General features: G+C 43.6%; 1 protein-coding gene and 1 long non-coding RNA gene across 4 annotated transcripts in view; one reads left to right on the forward strand and one right to left on the reverse strand.

The window, feature by feature from the left end:
* Positions 1-19,326, forward strand: part of LOC138948979 (uncharacterized) — a 411,010-nt gene extending 391,684 nt beyond the window's left edge. The window contains exons 2-4 of one of the 2 annotated variants that reach the window (XR_011450135.1): positions 15,648-15,773; positions 16,704-17,040; positions 18,343-19,326. This is a non-coding gene — a long non-coding RNA (uncharacterized lncRNA). Of the gene's footprint in view, positions 1-14,383; positions 15,774-16,703; positions 17,041-18,342 lie in introns of those variants that run through there. The other variant, XR_011450134.1, reaches the window with a different exon arrangement.
* LOC138948962 (coiled-coil domain-containing protein 18-like) overlaps positions 1-19,381 on the reverse strand; it is a 170,636-nt gene that overhangs the window by 17,099 nt on the left and 134,156 nt on the right. For both annotated transcript variants that reach the window (XR_011450131.1, XM_070320640.1), the window contains exons 15-20: positions 7,488-7,682; positions 7,019-7,186; positions 6,075-6,217; positions 5,548-5,711; positions 3,507-3,604; positions 424-539 (exon numbers count right to left, since the gene is read on the reverse strand). Coding sequence is in view for 1 of the 2 variants with exons in the window: in XM_070320640.1 (XP_070176741.1) it covers positions 424-539; positions 3,507-3,604; positions 5,548-5,711; positions 6,075-6,217; positions 7,019-7,186; positions 7,488-7,682 (884 nt within the window). In the remaining variant the exon portion in view is untranslated. The remainder of the gene's footprint in view (positions 1-423; positions 540-3,506; positions 3,605-5,547; positions 5,712-6,074; positions 6,218-7,018; positions 7,187-7,487; positions 7,683-19,381) is intronic.

The raw sequence follows: 19,381 nt of genomic DNA on the forward strand, positions 1-19,381 counted from the left end.
ATTCTCTAGCCTGATCTATGTCAATCATGCAAAGGACACTGGTTATCTCCATCACTGCTGCCAATTATTTCACATTATGTCATGCTAACAGCTGCATGAAATGTTCTCACAAACAATTCTCACTTGAAGAACCATGCTGAACATGCCTTTCCCCTTTGCTTTTTCTTGGCCCAAAGAGAGCGAAATAATTCGGAAACAACGTCAAACAGAGAGGAAATGACGTAGAAGTATACTTGACACTATATAAGAGATGCAGTTTTACTTGACTCACCACTGACTGTGGCAAAATGTGAAATTTACATTCAAAAAGGTGCAATCTGACAGAAATCTGAGCACATTTATAGGTTTCTCATTTAGAAATGTTTAGAAAATCTGCAATTTACGGAAAAGTGGGAGCCCTGAGTTCTGTCGACCTTCTCTCACCTGAGAATTTCTCGCGTGTCATGGAGAATTTGCTCCTTGGCCTTGTTGTCAAAGTTAAGTCGCTCAACCCTTTCCTCCAACTGTGACTTGCTCTCATCCAGCTGCTTCATCTCTCGCTGAAACCGTGGAACGTACGTATACCATGTTGATCTTAAGTTTGTCACAATGCCGTCAGTGAAACAACTCACAGTTTTACTCCAGCACAGCATTTCATATAACTAATGGCCAGATGTGCAGCACACATGTATGGAATAAACTGATACAGTGGAACCCCCCTTTTAAGACCTCCCAAAATCTGACAAAATCAGGTCTTAAAAAACAAGGAGTCTTGAAATGGGGGATAAATTTACACAGGTTATTAACAGAACATCTGAGAAAACAAGGTCTCAAAAGGGAGGGAGTCTTAAATTGGGGGGTCTTAAAATGGGGGTTCCACTGTACCTGCGATACGAGGCCCCTCAAAAGAGAGGACACCTTCCAATGAAGGACACCTTTTGCAGTCCCTTGGTTTATTGACCAAAACATGCGGTGTAAGGACACTTTCAGTGGGTCCCAATTAGCGTCCTTTCATCAAAGGTACCAGTGTACTGTCAGTCTAGCGATGACAATTTCAGTCTACAACAGCATTTAGCGTACATAGTCGTAAGACGTGCAGCACATACATTTTGACTACAAAGTCATCCAATCGAAGGGCCAAAGAGATCAGAATTCTGAAGTTGTCATCATTTACTTCTTAAAGGTGGTCGTCTACATTTTTGCTTTTTTACATTTAGTCAAGTTTTGACTAAATGTTTTAACGTAGAGGGGGGAATCGAGACGAGGGTCGTGGTGTATGTGTGTGCGTGCGTGCGTGTGTGTGTGTGTGTCTGTGTGTGTGTGTAGAGCGATTCAGACTAAACTACTGGACCGATCTTTATGAAATTTGACATGAGAGTTCCTGGGTATGAAATCCCCGAACGTTTTTTTCATTTTTTTGATAAATGTCTTTGATGACGTCATATCCGGCTTTTCGTGAAAGTTGAGGCGGCACTGTCACGCCCTCATTTTTCAACCAAATTGGTTGAAATTTTGGTCAAGTAATGTTCGACAAAGCCCGGACTTTGGTATTGCATTTCAGCTTGGTGGCTTAAAAATTAATTAATGACTTTGGTCATTAAAAATCTGAAAATTGTAAAAAAAAATAAAAATTTATAAAACGATCCAAATTTACGTTCATCTTATTCTCCATCATTTTCTGATTCCAAAAACATATAAATATGTTATATTTGGATTAAAAACAAGCTCTGAAAATTAAATATATAAAAATTATTATCAAAATTAAATTGTCGAAATCAATTTAAAAACACTTTCATCTTATTCCTTGTCGGTTCCTGATTCCAAAAACATATAGATATAATATGTTTGGATTAAAAACACGCTCAGAAAGTTAAAACAAAGAGAGGTACAGAAAAGCGTGCTATCCTTCTTAGCGCAACTACTACCCCGCTCTTCTTGTCAATTTCACTGCCTTTGCCATGAGCGGTGGACTGACGATGCTACGAGTATACGGTCTTGCTGAAAAATGGCATTGCGTTCAGTTTCATTCTGTGAGTTCGACAGCTACTTGACTAAATGTTGTATTTTCGCCTTACGCGACTTGTTTCAATAATCTTATGGTTAGATTTCGATACAAAATTATGTCAAATGATGAATGAACCATGGGGAAAAAAGTTATAGAAAAAAAAATATATGTAAAAAAAGATTTTATATTTGGGTAGCGTGACTCACGTTTCCAATATTTTGTTTTCTGTTTGCTGAGAACATGTGCTTTGCCTAAAACCTAAAAATACTGACCAATCAAATTCATGTCACTGTGCTTATAGCCACGCCCAAACAAGTGCAGCAACAGTTTGACACTGGAGCGCTGTCCACGCTTTTTTTTAAACGCACGAAATGCACGGGATTTGAGAGGAGTTTTGCGCTTGGCATTTTCCATATAAGGATATCCTACTATGAGTACTACGCTGGAATACTACAATGAATTTTCAAACGGCTACACTGGTTTCGTCTTTCCTGATCGAAAGGGGGGTGTATTGTTGATATTTGTAGATAACAAACTCTGCATTTTAATGGTCAAATGGCGATTTCGGTATAAAAATGTAGACAAGGACCTAGGCATAGTCTTTCCTGTGTAAACTATTTGACAATACCATCTCTAACAGGATATCAACAATCCTTCCACTTGCAAACATACCAAAACTCAACAGCCAGGGTGCCTTCTGGGCACAGTGGGGATGTTTTGATGAATCAACATTTCTCAATGGACCCTATAGTTCTTTCTTTATTTGGTGTTTAACGTCGTTTTCAACCACGAAGGTTATATCGCGACGGGGAAAGGGGGGAGAGGGGATAGAGCCACTTGTCAATTGTTTCTTGTTCACAAAAGCACTAATCAAAAATTTGCTCCAGGGGCTTGCAACGTAGTACAATGTATAACCTTACTGGGAGAATGCAACTCTCCAGTACAAAGGACTTAACATTTCTTACATACTGCTTGACTAAAATCTTTACAAACATTGACTATATTCTATACAAGAAACACTTAACAAGGGTAAAAGGAGAAACAGAATCCGTCAGTCGCCTCTTACGACATGCTGGGGAGCATCGGGTAAATTCTTCCCCCAGTGGCAATAATTGTTAAATTTAGTCACCAAAATCTTTTACTGTGCACAGAAAGCCGTCAGACTGTTGATTGTTGGTAAGTGTCCCAGTGGAGGGATGGTCTCATTCAACCTTAAATTGGCTAGCTACATGGTTTAACACTTTCTACTCCAGCTATGTTGACCAAGTTTTTTTTTAGCCGAGACCAGCTGTGCTGCAGCGGGTCACTCAGAATTGTGGTAACTCAGTGTAGTGACTCAGTGTATCAACACGCTGGAATGCAGGCGTTAGATGGACGTTACAGGAAGCGACTGAAGCTGACAGTCTGAGCGGATATATCCATACCTGGTCAGATAGAGCCATACGAGTGGGTTCGGATATATCCGTACCTGGGAGACAATGAGTTATAAGGGGAGAGAAAAGCAGGGAAGATGGACCCATACCTGCATTCTGACTTTGTCCACATCAAGCTGCTCAACCAGTGACCTCTGCTGCTCAAGGTCGGCATCCTTGTTCCTCACAGTGTCTTCAAGGTCACCCACTGAAATACAGAATCACCGTTTTAATCATTTTTGCCAGAGATTCTAAAAGGAATTGCAGTGGTCATCATGCACTCATACTTTGGACAAGTGTTAGGTAATCGACTCATTGTTAATGGAAAGGCAACCAAACCTTCACCTGAAACATCTTTTTTTGTATGATTCAGCATGTACCTGCCTGCATGCGTATCGATAACAAACCACTTGACCTTCAAGGTCACAGGCTTATCAATTCATCTTGTTCATCTGGTGTCATCTCTTGCCTATGTGGGTGGGTGGCCGAGTGGTAACGCACTTGCGCTCGGAATCGAGAGGTTGCGTGTTCGACCCTGGGTCGGGCCGCTATTTTCTCCCCCCATTCCTAACCTAGGTGGTGGGTTCAAGTGCTAGTCTTTCGGATGAGACGAAAAACCGAGGTCCCGTGTACACTACATTGGGGTGTGCACGTTAAAGATCCCACGATTGACAAAAGGGTCTTTCCTGGCAAAATTGTATAGACATATATAAAAAAAATGTCCACCAAATACCCGTGTGACTTGGAATAATAGGCCGTGAAAAGTATATACTCGCCTAACACGCTTGAGATTTACTGGCCGATGTGAATGCGTGATATATTGTGTAAAAAATTCCATCTCACACGGCATATTGTAAACGCCATGAGCCTCCCCTCTGGGAGGGTATGTGCGTAGAAATACTCACTAATAAATAACAAGAAGGGCAAAGCCCATACGACTCACATGCTTGACCTTCTGCTTTACAACTTTTTCCTACCAAAATACATGTGACCTTGACCCAAGGTCAAGGTCATCCAAGGTCATGCAACACAAAGCTGTTAATTCAAGACATAGGAAGTACAGTGGTGCTTATTGGCTCTTTCTACCATGAGATATGGTCACTTTTAGTGGTTCACTACCTTATTTTGGTCACATTTCATAAGGGTCAAAGTGACCTTGACCTTGATCATATGTGACCAAATGTGTCTCATGATGAAAGCATAACATGTGCCCCACATAATTTTTAAGTTTGAAACAGTTATCTTCCATAGTTCAGGGTCAAGGTCACTTCAAAATATGTATACAATCCAACTTTGAAGAGCTCCTGTGACCTTGACCTTGAAGCAAGGTAAACCAAACTGGTATCAAAAGATGGGGCTTACTTTGCCCTATATATCATATATAGGTGAGGTATTCAATCTCAAAAACTTCAGAGAAAATGGGAAAAATGTGAAAAATAGCTGTTTTTTAGACAACATTTATGGCCCCTGCGACCTTGACCTTGAAGCAAGGTCAAGATGCAATGTATGTTTTTTGGGGCCTTGTCATCATACACCATCTTGCCAAATTTGGTACTGATAGACTGAATAGTGTCCAAGAAATATCCAATGTTAAAGTTTTCCGGACGGACGGCCGGCCGGCCGGCCGGCTGGCCGGACGGACGGGGGGGACGGACGGACGGACGACTCGGGTGAGTACATAGACTCACTTTTGCTTCGCATGTGAGTCAAAAATGTGTCCTTCTGACTTAATTGCCTACTACCATGATTCCGATGCATCTTCTCCTCCCCCAGACATTGTAAAACATGATTTCTTACTAATAGTGATAATAATGAACACTTATTAATCGCCCCTTCTCACTAGAGCTCACGGCGATGTACAATAGCAACAGCACGCATGCACACGCATGCACACGCACACACACACCACACACACTAAGCAAAGTAAGGATGACACGAAGTAAAGAAATAAAGAAACTCATCCGTCCAAACCTCCTGCCAGAAAAAATCTAAGCAGCTCTCTAGCACTGGACACCAATGTCGGCACAACAAGAATCGATCCCTGTCTTTTAGGGGCACTTGAAACTGCTATAAACCCGCCTCTTTCAACTTTCCTGGGAAGAATACAAAGCCCTTTAATGGGCAAACAGACTTGTCCCCCACACAGCTCACCAATTTCAACCTTCTGCTCAAGTTCCACCCGCATGTCTCGCAAGTCTTTTTCCAGACGTGAGACGCGTATGTCATGGCTCTGGTTGGTCGTTATTTCACTCTGCAGGGCTCGCTCCATTAACAACCGCTCCCCGTCTAATATCCGCTTGTCTTCCTGCAGCTCCCTAACGTGGATCGAAAACAGCATATATCAATTTGTTAACTTGGCTCATATTGCTATGAAATTTTAGCACACTTACCACATTTCTGTGAAAATCATACTGGCTAACTTTACTGTCACCAGGCCCTGGTCCTGGTATCATATACCATTCATAGTTCCAATTTTTTTGTGCGCAACTTTACAGCCTAAAAAGCCTGCACATTTTGAAATACTATTAAAATGACTAAAAGGTCCTGATATTTTTCTCTCTCTATAAAAGTTAGTTGAAGTAAGTCAGACTTTGTGAAGCTGATCAAAGTGACTAAAAGCTCATAATTTCAACATTTCAGCAGAAAAAATCTAAGAGTGAAAAAAAAGCTTCCCTTACTTAACGGTCTGTTTGAATTCTGCTAGTTTGGTCAGTGCTGTGTCAAGGTCGCCGGACTGTCCGCCCAGTTTCCTCTCCAGCTGGTCGGCCTCTGTCATCCACTGGGCTTTCTCCTTCAGTAGCTGCACCTCTAGTTGCTTCACCTGCAACACAGTGAGTGTGTGTTGATCCTGAGTTATCACTCTCAGCCCATATCAACTTCATGCGTTGGGGTGTCAACAACCCCATGCAACCCCCAAATAAGCATCAACATAACCTCTCTGTATATATATCACAAGGTAATACCAACAAAGAAGCAATTCAAGTGAGACAAGAGCACTAGTGACAAAATCTTAGAAACAAAGGAAGCGCTTTAAATATAGACAACAGTGAGTGAGAGTTATGTGAAACCATGTCAGCTGGCAATTCAGAGAATAAGTCAATAAAAAACACCAGAAGACTAGTTTCACATAACTCTCAGTAACTATTGTTGTCTATATTTTTAGGCGGGCGCAGTCGCCTAGTGGATAAGACATTGGCCTCTTGATTGGAAGGTCGTGAGTTCAAATCCCGGCCACTATACCGCCTGGTGGGTTAAGGGTGGAGACTTTTCCGATCTCCCAGGTCAACACATGTGCAGACGTGCTAGTGCCTTATCCCCCTTCGTGTGCATACGCAAGCACAACCAAGTGTGCACGGAAAAGATCCTGTAATCCATGTCAGAGTTCGGTGGGTTATAGAAACACGAAAATACCAAGCATACATCCTCTTGAAAGCGGCGTATGGCTGCCTAAATGGCGGGGTAAAAACGGTCATACACGTAAAATCCCGCTTGTGCAAAAAACACAAGTGTACGTGGGAGTTTCAGCCCATGAACGCAGAAGAAGAAGTCTATATATTTTGAGCGCCTACATCCCTTTGTTTCTTTAGGTAAAAAAAGCTGATAGGGCAGAAACTTGACTCACATTCTCACTGAGCGAAGCCTCCGAGCGTTCCAGCTGTGTGATGCGAGCCTGGCATTGTTGGAGAGCTGTTTGTCTCTCTGCCAACTTCTCTTCCAGCTTAGCGCTGCTCTCTGTACGCTGCACGCACTCTGTCTGCAGCGCTCTCAGCTGATTCTCCAGCCGCTCAACCTGATAGCACAAATGCACAGGTGTAATTGTTAGAGACTTTCCAAATGTCTAACATTCAGTTTCATTCAGGATGCAGTGAGTGTGATAGAACTGGTGGTGGCCTGGTGGTAAGATTGTTTGCCTTCAGGCTTTCTGGTTCACTGGGTTTGAATCCTGGTGAAAATGCTTACTGCAGGGAATGAGATAGACTGCTAACTGTCTAAACTTCAAACATAAAAAAGAGCTATATAATGAGTTTTAGATTGACAGAAAAAGCGTATTTACACAGATCTGCATACACATTCCAATCCCTGTTACCCACCGATGCTTCTCTTTTGCCCAGCTCGGATTCAAACTTTTTCCGCGTGCCCTCCATGCTGTAAATGTGCTCGGAGATCTCGTTGCGGCACAGCAACAGTGCAGACTGCAGCTGCTGCACCTCCTTCGAGCTCTCCAACAGCTTCCTCTCCAGATCCTGTAGCACATCCTGACCTTGGACACTGATCTGACCCAGCTCCTGGAGAGAGAGAGAGAGAGAGGGGAAGAATTACTGGAGAGAGAGGAGGGGAGAGTTACTGGAGCAAGAAGGGGTGGGGGGGGGGGGGAGAAAGAGTGGGAAGAGTTACTAGAGAGAAAGAGAGGGGGAAGAGTTCATGGAGAGATAGAGTGAGGGGGAAGAGTTCATGGAGAGATAACGATAGGGGGAAGAGTTAATGGAGATAAAGAGAGGGGGAAGAGTTAATGGAGAGATAACAATAGGGGGAAGAGTTAATGGAGAGATAACGATAGGGGGAAGAGTTAATGGAGATAGAGAGAGGGGGAAGAGTTAATGGAGATAGAGAGAGGGGGAAGAGTTAATGGAGAGATAGAGAGAGGGGGAAGAGTTCATGGAGAGATAGAGAGAGGGGGAAGAGTTAATGGAGAGATAAAGAGAGGGGGAAGAGTTAATGGAGAGATAGAGATAGGGGGAAGAGTTCATGGAGAGATAGAGATAAGGTGAAGAGTTAATGGAGAGATAAATATAGGGGGAAGAGTTAATGGAGAGATAAATATAGGGGGAAGAGTTAATGGAGAGATAAATATAGGGGGAAGAGTTAATGGAGAGATAAATATAGAGGGGGGCGTCTTCAATCTTGGCACGGAGAGTGTGACATTTTGTAATTTAAAGTTGGATTGTCACAAAAATTGGCATAGTAGTCCGTTGTTCTTAATTAAACTGAAACACATACTTTTCAAGAGAAAAAAGCAATATTTTTGGCAGTTAAAAGTCCGTTAAATCTCATTTTTAAGCCGATTTTTGTGAAATTTGGTTAGTAGGTCTGTTGTTTCTAACTGAATATCATAACATACTTTTCAAGACAAAAACCAAAGTTTTGGCAGTTTGAAAAACCGTTAAACCCCATTTTTTCACCGATCTTAGTGAAATTTTGTAGGTAGATCTGTTGTCCCTAACTAAATTTCAATTCAAACTTTTGATGAAGAAAAGTAAACTTTTGTCCGTTAAAAACAGTTAAGGTTTGATATTTTTCTTTGATTTTGACGATGTTTGTTTGATAGGACCACAAACCCTGACTGAATTTAGATATACACCTTTTAAGAAGAAAAACAAACTTTTGTCAGTTAAAACCCGTTATATCTCATTTCTGCACCGATTGTGGTCATCAGACGTTGAGGTTAAACAGACTGATATTTATAGCCTACTCCAACAGGATCAAGCCTGGTACAGGTTCACAGGCAAAATACCTGAGTGTACCTGCTGAATAACAGTGTACGGGCCGAACAGAAATATGTACGGATGACGTCACGACGAAATTACGTATTGTAATGACGTTCAGCGTTCCATTTCGTCATTTTGAAGAATAAATTGCATTGAATTTGCTTGTCAAAACCAGTAGCCATTTGGTGTGTACATCTATTTTGAGTTTTGAACAAAATTCAAACAAGCCTTGCAGCATTTCGATTATATATTTTTTTAATTGATTTTACTGAATTTTAAATCGATTTTGTCATTCAAAATTCACTGTTTGGAGAGTAACATGCTTGTGGTGTGTTCTCAGGAGTGTTTTTTCCAAAGTCAAATGTCTCTTGAATCTTTGGGGTATGGCAACATAATGATTTCATAAGAGACATCCATAGTGTGATTCGACTTGCTATTCACAGCACAAAGAAGCCAGTGAAAATCAAAAATTTTAGTGTAAATTTTCATTTGATTAATATACTTACCCAAATCTCATAAATAGCAATTTACTTCCGTTAAGTGCTTAAACGTTGAACACGCTTCCCTGGTAACACAAGGGAAGCCACTCCCCTAAAGAAAAATCACATAAACAGTCACTAGACCACGTGATACCTCAGGGTAGGCTCCCCTTATCGCCACGTGACACGCGGCCGCCATCTTCAATTCACTTCTTGACAAGCCTGAGCAAGCTGAAAGCGGGGTAGGTGGGAGGGCATTTGATATGAGATTTGGGTAAGTATATTAATCAAATGAAAATTTACACTAAAATTTTTGATTAAATTACATATTACTTCCCCAAATCTCATAAATAGCAGATTGCTACTTAAGGAGGTGGGATCATAAAACATGAATATAAGCAGACAGACAACTCACCCTAAGTTCTGGGTAGAGCCTGCCCGGCAACCACGACCGCAGGTAGGACGTTGCATCCATAAGGACGAGTGCCAGAGACGTCCCTCAAATAGTAATTCAGGAAGACGTCTTCTGATCTCCAGTAAGCGGCGCCCAAGACCTCAGATAGACGCCTGGATTTGAAGACAGCGAGAGATGAGGCCCAAGCACGGGTCTCATGAGTCCTCGCCGAGGAGAGAGGAAGGATGAACTGAGAAGAACGCCCACCATCATTCTGCTGCCACCACACATAGGCTTGTCTAATGAGAGTGGAAGCCCATTTTGCTAAAGTGACTTTGGCAATGTCTTTGTGTCTAGCTGTGTTCGTGGAGATGAATAACAGCTTCTGACTACTAGCCCGAATGGGGCTTGTACGAGATAAGTAAGTCGTTAGCGCACGAACCGGACAGTTCATAAGATCTGGATCGTTTGGAGCTAATATATTAGACAGTGGATGAACTGTGATCACTGGTGATTGCTGATCTGGTCTCTGATTTAGAAAATCTGGTCGAAAATTAAGCGAGACGAAACCGTCTGCTTGAAACGAAATGTCTTTCTGCAGGCCAGATAAAGAATGTACCTCGCTACCGCGTCTGGCTGAAGCTAACAACAGTAACATTAATGTCTTGCGGGTTAGATTTGGTAAGCTTGCAGCATGCAAAGGCTCAAAGTCTGACGATCTCAAAAATTCAAGAACAAGAAAGAGATCCCAAGCCGGTACTGGTTGTTTGTTTTAATATCTGCAATCGAGGCGCCTTTCAGCACTGAAGCTATTGGACCGCCAAGATTGATATCATGCCCTAACTGTCGTAATGTTGAAGATATAACTGATCTTCTAACCTTAAGGGAGGATGCAGAACAACCTTGTGAAGACAACCAAGCCAAATGATTAGCGACTTGCATGGACCTAGGCGCTACTGGGTTGACGTTGTTTAACTGACACCAAGTATTCCAAGCTTTCCGGTGAGAGGAATAAACCGAATTTGTGGAAGCTCTGTGAGCTTTCTGAATCAACGAAACAGTGATGTCTGAAGCACCTGCGTGCAGAAGAGAATTTCTCACAACATCCACCCGTGAAGAAGCAGAGACTGCGGATTTCCGTGAGGAATGCCTGTTCTTGGTTGTAGAAGCTCTCCCTTTACGAGATTGAGAGGGACGGGAGAGCCCCGAGACAGACGTAGTAGGTCCGGATCCAGTGTTGGCTTGTCCATTTCTGATTAAGTCTTGGAGTTTGTCCACTCTCCTGAGAGAGGGCCGAACGGTCCAGGCTACTGTGTTGAATCTCATGCCCAGGTAAGAAAACTCCTGAGCGGGAGTGAGATCCGACTTGGTCTGATTGACTGCAAAACCCATATCCAATGCGAGGCGCAGGACGACATGAGTGTGAGAAAGGCAAAGATCTCGAGCCTGATGCAGAATCAGCCAATCGTCGAGGTACGCCCAAAGACGTACCCCCTTCTGCCGAATAAGAGCACAAATCTATCGAACACCCATTGTGAAGATCCATGGTGCTTAAAGGATAGGCCGAAGGGCAGGGCCCGAAACTAGTATGCCTTGTTTCTCCACCGAAACCTCAACCACTTCCTGTCGCAAGGATGGATGAGAAGATGAAATACGCGTCTAAGAGGTCGATGGAGGTGACCCAATCGCCCGGGCGAAAGGTGTCCCTGACCGTAGCTGGTGTTTTCATGGTAAAGCGTATGTCCCTTAGGCGTTCAGAGAGGAAAGTTCCAGAACTGGGCGCCACCCCCCTGAGGCCTTGGGTACCACGAAAATCCGGTTGAAAAATCCGGGGGAGGAATGATCTAATACTACCTCCACCGCTTGCTTCCGTAAAAGGGCCAGAATCTCGGCATCTATGACCATGACTGATTCCTTGTTGGCCGGAAAAGAAAAGTGAGGGAGAACTCTGGTAAGAGGAGCCTTTTCCTCTTTCCAGAGAAGCCGGAACCCCGATCTGACTATCCCTACGATCCAATTGTTGGTTACGTTCTGCATCCAAAATACGATCGCCCGAGATGGACCGCCCACCATCACGGGGATGGCGGCTGCAGGGATAATCAGATCAGGGGGGAATCACTGGGGGTTGGGATTTCGCCCAGACCCCCGAGACTTGCCAAAGGAAGGCTTCTTATTGCCAGAAGAAGCACCCCTTCCACGACCTCGAGAGGAACCAGAGTTTTGCTTAAAGCTACCTTTAACCGCAGGGGCCATGTAGGTAGCAGAGTCGGATTGTATGGTATGACTAGCGGAGCGTTGAGTGTATCTGGCAAACTCCAAATCCTTTGCCTCTTGGGTCTCTTTGTGAAGAGCATCAAGAGCCAAAGGACCAAAGAGCGCCTCCTCCGTGAAGGGAGATGTGCGCAAAGAGTCAATAGTTCGCCGATCCTGCAGTCTGGACTCGGAGAGGAAGTTATCCCTTCGAGTAAAAACTGCATGAGCGTAGAGCCGTGCTGATGACGCCATTTGTTGCGCCGAAACTTTAGCCAATGCCGACAAAAGAGCCGCCACATCCTGTTCGCTTGCATCTTGCCTGAACTCAAATGGTTCTAGGGAAGAAGTAAGCGCCCGCGTCAAAGAACGCAGCAGCGTATCCGAGAGGGATGCAAGTTCCAGTGCAGATCTGCCTGTTTCCTCTAACCCCAGAAGAGAAGATTCAGTGTAAGGAAACGCTTTATCCTTCTTGAAAAGCTCAAAACGCAGGAAGTCAACAGCTGGAGTCACCGGAAGTGGAGCCCGAGGTAGGGCAAAAGTTTGAATCAACCCGCGATTGGACTGTTTCAACACTAACTTCCTGTGTGTGGCATGGCGAAACACAGAAGCCTGCTGCTCTGTGGCCAGCCATGAATCCACTGAAGGAGGAACCGGTCCATGCGCCACCAGAAGTGGCACTGGGCGAAGAGGAATGTTACTACCCAGCGGTGGGTGAGTAGCCAAAACTTTCGCCATTTCATAAGCCACCAAGGGAGATTCTGAGAAACAAAACCCCGAGGCGACAGGTTGCGATGGTAAAAAATCGTCAACCGCTGATTTAGGAGGAGCAGAATCGTCTACAGCTGCGACCACTCCCTCCGGAAAATACCGTGAGGTCACCTCTGCTGCAAGAGCAAGAGCCTGGATAAACCTTGCCGGTAACCGGAAAACTTCCTCATCCTGTTCGGAATTAGTACTTCCGTAAACAGACGAAGAGTCTTGCGCAAAAGCGCTTCCTTCCGGTAAGAAACCGCGTTCAGTACACTCAGTATTACTGGCAGCGGTAACCGGAACCGAGCGAGGTCGATCACCGGAAGTGACCGCCTCTCGAGACATCTGGCCAATGTCCTCTTCCGGTTCCGCACGCGGACCGGAAGATGCCTGTGCTATCGACGAAGCGTTATGTAGAATACGCTCGCGACGCACCCCCAGTGGGGTGGCACAAGAAACGTCCGCAAGAAAGGAAGGTGTACCCGCTATTGGACGCTCTTGTAAGACACGATTGTCACCCACTGTCGCGGAACGACAGCTGACTTCCTGTGCCTGACCAGACATACCTTGAAGGTGAGGGACACCTGAAGCCAGTTCCGGATACGAGCATGGCCACTCGTACCGACCGGAAGCTGGAGACTCAACCGAGACGTCGGCCGACGTAACGGTAGCTGAAGGTGTACGCAATTTAGCCAAAGATTGCACACCACCAACTCTAGAAGGAAGAATGGACGTAACACGACTAGCCGCTCTCCTTTCCTCAGCAAAAATGTCTTTAAGCTGACCAGCAAAGGAATGAAAAATATCCATCATTTGCTCCTTGTCTAACGGAGCTTTGTCTGCCGGTTCAATACTAAGTACAGGAGCGGCAGAATCAACAAGAGACTCAGCAGGAGGATCAATAACAACACTAAATGAAGTATCATTGATAGGGTCCGTGACATGAACAGTAGGATTGGCTTTCGTTTTCTTAGCTGACCGCTTTGAAGAAGAATCTGAACTCGCTGATGCAGACGCACGTTTCTTATGTTCTTTGTCAGACATGTTGACCGAAAAAGTTGTAACAAACAATTTCTACAACAGAAAACGCTAGCCACAATACGAATAGAAAGGTCTCACCCGAACGTAGAGAAAACCAGGGAAAAACTCAGCTTCAAAAAAGCTGAAACGGCCACAAAAGGCCGGAGCGTGAACCAACACGTCTGAGCAGCTCAGGCGTTGGAAGAGAAGTGAATTGAAGATGGCGGCCGCGTGTCACGTGGCGATAAGGGGAGCCTACCCTGAGGTATCACGTGGTCTAGTGACTGTTTATGTGATTTTTCTTTAGGGGAGTGGCTTCCCTTGTGTTACCAGGGAAGCGTGTTCAACGTTTAAGCACTTAACGGAAGTAAATTGCTATTTATGAGATTTGGGGAAGTAATATGTAATTTAATGGAAGTTTTTGAGATCATTTGTTATTGAATATGTTAGTGTATGTGCTTTGCTGGCCTTAGATGATTCTACTCTCATATTTTCTTGAAAAATGGATGTACGCGACCGACTTTTTACCGTGCCTGTTTAGGCGAAATGCCTTGTCATTTATCAACTTTGCTTAGCATCATTTAACTTTCATCCTTTTGGTATTTTCAACACCTGTATCGCATTTGAAAACTGTGTAATTTTAAAAAACGAGCACTTCAAAGTTGCGTGTTGACCGATGTCACACATTTCGTCGCCATTTTGACTCGCTCATCGGATTACAAAAATCTATATTATAATACGCGTGGCCTTTTTCGCCGTGTGGACGTATCTCCTACCAAACCCCGCCGGTTTGGACCCTGTCCCTCGGTTTTTCCGTAGGAACGGATCGCGATGAAGACGATAGGCTGGGTTAGATTGACGACTTCGAAAGCGAAATGGCTTTTTGAGGCCTTTTTAACGTGAAATGTCGTAGCAGACAGAATATCCCAGCTATCCCATTGGCCGAAAGCGAACGGTTTGACTAAACACTACGCGACCGCACCTCAGACGAACCTAGCTGTGTGTTTTATTTCTCTACCCCAGACGAACCTAAAATAATAAGAAGATAGATAGATCTGTTTATCTGTTAATGGAACTCCAAAATATTCTATAGATTTGTTTACTTAATTTTTAAAAGATAAGTTCGAAACAATATCATCTGATAAGTCGCCGTATAACCTTATAGGTTCCAGCGACTAAATATTTTCCCCCTGTGCAACCATAGACATGTACGTCATCATGATCTCCCCTTCATCATGATCTCCCCTTAATTTGACCGTTATTTTGGCTGTCTTAGTGAAATGGTAAGATATATCTCTATGTTTTTTACATGTAAGTGTTCGGAAAAAATACAGTTATAGCAGTTATGTACAAAAATAAGCAGCATATGCTCTTTTCGCCAAAGTAAAGTCCTTTTTTCTTCTGGTTTCTTATATGTGTCACAGCACACTGCAAGCTTTTAGGCGAATAGCAAGTGAGTGGTATATATATATCATCAATTTTATAGTAGGTAACGGTGTGAATTACTTGCCATGTTCATGTTCATTATACGTTTTCCATATATGTGTCATTTAATTGTGTATTGCTTGATGCCATGTATGTGTGTGTGTGTGTACATGACTTTAAATAAGCATGGATGTGTGGACTCGATTGTGTGTTTATTACATATGTTATACTATGCGTTTGAATCATTATGTATTTTAGACGTCATACTTTTTTTTCGTATCTTCACGATGGCTTTTACCCGTTTAAATTTTAATGCTTCCAACTTTCAAAGCGCTGCACGGCTGGGAAGAGATGCGCACTTTTATCACTGTTGTTCATGTAGACGTAATCATGGATTCATGCAAACGTCATTCCTGCTGTATTTTATTTTGTTTGTTTGTATAGTCGCGTGCGGTCGCGCAGTCTTTAGTCAGACCTAAAGCGTGGCAACATTCGGACCGCTTGCTTCTCAGTGCCCAGCTTTGAATCGAGGCAGCTGTCAATCTGCTGTCGCATCAACTGGCTCTACAGGTAAATCCCATTTATCAGTCTGTAAAACTTTCTTAAAGTGTTCCTAACCTTGCTGTATTCTGCCACAGGGGTTATACTATAGAGATAGAGAATTTGCAGTCTCCCCCCGCCATTTTGACGCGCATGAGGCATGTTTTAATCATGGATGTGCAAACGCTGTGTGGAGTAGTGACTACGCTCATTTTTTTGATAATACACCAAGTTTGTTTGAGAAACAGAGAATAGTCAAAGTGCAAAACAGGGGTTCCCAGGTCTGAATATGCGTTTGAATCATTATATATTTTGGACGTTTTAGATTTCCATTTCGTAAAAATCTATGACCCATGGCGCATTACATGTGGGGGGGGGGGGGGGGGGGGGGGGTGAACGAATCTTGCTTTTTCTACTTCTCTAACCCATGGCATAATAGGCCATACATGTGGGGGGTTCTATTACCTGAAAACAGCATCCACACACACGCGCACACGTTCCATTGGACGTACATTTATTGTGTGTGTGTTTGTCTGTGTGTGTGTTCATGGATGCTGCACTCGATTGTGTGTGTGTGTGTGTGTGTGTGTTTGAACCATGTATATTTTCTGTTATTTACTTATGTTATACTATGCGTTTGAATCATTATATATTTTAGACGTCTTACTTTTTGTTCATATCTTCACGATGGCTTTTACCTTTAATGCTTAATGCTTCCAACTTTCAAAGCGCTGCAAGGCTGGGAAGAGATGCGCACTTTCATCACTGTGTGTGTGTGTGATCATTTGGGGGGGGGGGGGGGGCTGTATTTTTTACACCAATGAGCAAACGTATAAAGAGAAAATTTTGTTCATGTAGATGTAATCATGCAAACGTCATTCCTGCCAAAACAAATCTTTTTTCAGTGTTGCATACTCCTGTGTACAACTACAAGGTATAATTTTTTTTCATTTTCTTCAGATATGGCGTCCCAACGACCAACTCACTGCGACCTCACTTCAAGACGCTGACCACAACTTGGCCTGTGAAGCAGTACCCCGACTTCGACAAAAACAAAAGCAATCTTTCCAGACCATTATCAACCAATTGTCAGATGCAAAAACCAAAGCGAGCAAAGACTCCACACAACTAACCAATCTTCTTAGGCGTGAAAATCAACGCCTCCAGTCGGCGGTCGCGTGTGGTCGCGCAGTCTTTAGTCAGAACCAAAGGCAAAGCGGATGTTGCCGCTCCTCCCCCAGCTTTGAATCGGGGCAACTGTCAAATCTGCTGTTGGATCCTACAACTGGCTCTACAGGTAAATCCCATTTATCAGTCTGTAAAACTTTCTTAAAGTGTTCCTAACCTTGCTGTATTCTACCACAGGGGTTATACTATAGAGAATTTGCAACATTATTCGCCACGTTTCTCAGTCTTCCCCCGCCATTTTGACACGCCACGGCTGAACTGCAGGATTTTCGCTCTTTCAACGCTGCATTCTTTGGTTGTTTTCTAACCCAGGCATAGGCCATATGGGGGGTGGGGGGGGGGGGATTCAAGGAATCTTGCCATACATTATGGACGGGGGGGGGGGGGGGGGGGGTGCGGTACTAAGCCAAAGTTTGGGATTCTGCCGGTGTCACGATTTCATCTTTCGCCTGTGTACATATTTCCCCCTCGATACTCAAGACTGAAATGTTTCCTGGTAAAATTAAGAAGTGAAATTATTTATGGACGAAAAGCATGTCATTTTTTTGCATGTGAAGAAAATTGGTTAAATTTAATAGATTTCACACCCAAAATCGATTTTTTTCGAAAACGTGTACCGAGTGGTTACGTCCTTTGAGTAAGAAGGGAAACATTTGAGGATGAATCAAATTTCAAGTTAAATAAAAAAAAATTGGTTGGACAAATTTGGCCCCATGAATGTAGGGTACACAAGGTCGCTTATCAGTACAATCGAAGGGTGTTTTTTTGTTCAGTGTAGAGTTTATACTAGATCAACGAGGCCGAGAATCAAAATATCAACACCGTTACAAAGCGAAAGATGAAAACGTCACACCCGCGTTACCCATGCAGATGCAGAAAGAAACGCTGCATTCTTTCGTTGTTTACTAACCCAGGCATAGGCAATACATGAGTGGGGGGGGGGGGGGGGGGGGGGGGTTCAAGGAAAGATTTCCATTTCGTAAAAATCATACATGAGGGGGAGGGAGGGCGGTGCTATTACCTGAAAACAGCACACACACGTGCCATTGGACGTACCTTTATTGGGTGTGTGTGTGTGTGTACATGACTTTATATGCATGGATGCGTGCACTCGATTGTGTGTGTGTGTGTTTGGACCATGTATATTTTCTGTTGTCAATTAGTTACAATATGCGTTTGAATCTTTATATATTTTAGACGTTATAGATTTCCATTTCGTATCTTTACGATGGCTTTTACCTTTAATGCTTTGGGGGGGGGGCTGGATTTTTACACCAATGAGCAAACGTATAAAGAGAAAATTTTGTTCATGTAGACGTAATCATGCAAACGTCATTCCTGCCAAAACAAATCTTTTTTCAGTGTTCCATACTCCTGTGTATAAGGTATAATTTTTTGTAATTTTCTTCAGATATGGCGTCCCAACGACCAACTCACTGCGACCTCACTTCAAGACGCTGACCACAACTTGACCTGTGAAGCAGTACCCCGACTTCGACAAAAACAAAAGCAATCTTTCCAGACCATCATCAACCAATTGTCAGATGCAAAAACCAAAGCGAGCAAAGACTCCACACAACTAACCAATCTTAGGCGTGAAAATCAACGCCTCCAGTCGGCCACCTCATCTTCACTACGTTCATCTACACCCACCGCTGCACCAAACAACCCTGCGGCAATAGCCAGCTAATCTTCATCTGCACTACGTTCACCCACCGCTGCACCAAACAACCCTGCAGCAACAAGCACTCCTACAAACACATCAAACCACCTATTGTCGACGTCCTAACGCTCAGTCAAATCATGGATGACGACATGATTGACGCAACACAAAATTCAACACAATCCACAGACATGTTTGATGCAACACAAAACGCAACCCAGTCCACTTCAGATGACGCAGTCACATCGGGAGAAGCTCTCCAAGCATTGTCTCAGGAATAAACATTCACATTCAACCCATTTTTTCACAACCTTTTCAGAGTCAGTAGTTGCGGGTAAAATCTGATCCCTGTTTTGAATTTGGTGGAATCATTTTGCGACAAATCGATAAAGTCACGAGACAAAGAACATCAACAAAGACCATATGGGCAACCATGTAAATTGTTGCGGGGGTGTAACGGAGATCGACTTTGTCTTTATAAGAATAGGAATCACATCATCTTAAACTCTACACACGGTGACAACTGCAACGCGTGTGGCACACAGCATGACAAACAAAAAAGAGCCCCTGCCATGAATACTCCATGCTTAGTCCTATTTATCAGTTTTGGTGGCGCTGATTTGGCAAATGAAATGTTTTAATTATTTTGTGCTGGCTTGCAGCCCAAGAGAAATATTAAACAAAAGCAAATGTATTTCTTCAGGCCTAACCAGGGGCGGATCTGGGGGGGGGGGGGGGTGCAATGGGTGCAATTTCACCCCCCCAAGTGGGACAAAAAAAAGAAAAA

Source organism: Littorina saxatilis, linkage group LG15 (assembly GCF_037325665.1).
Source record: "Littorina saxatilis isolate snail1 linkage group LG15, US_GU_Lsax_2.0, whole genome shotgun sequence".
Classification (NCBI taxonomy): domain Eukaryota; kingdom Metazoa; phylum Mollusca; class Gastropoda; order Littorinimorpha; family Littorinidae; genus Littorina; species Littorina saxatilis.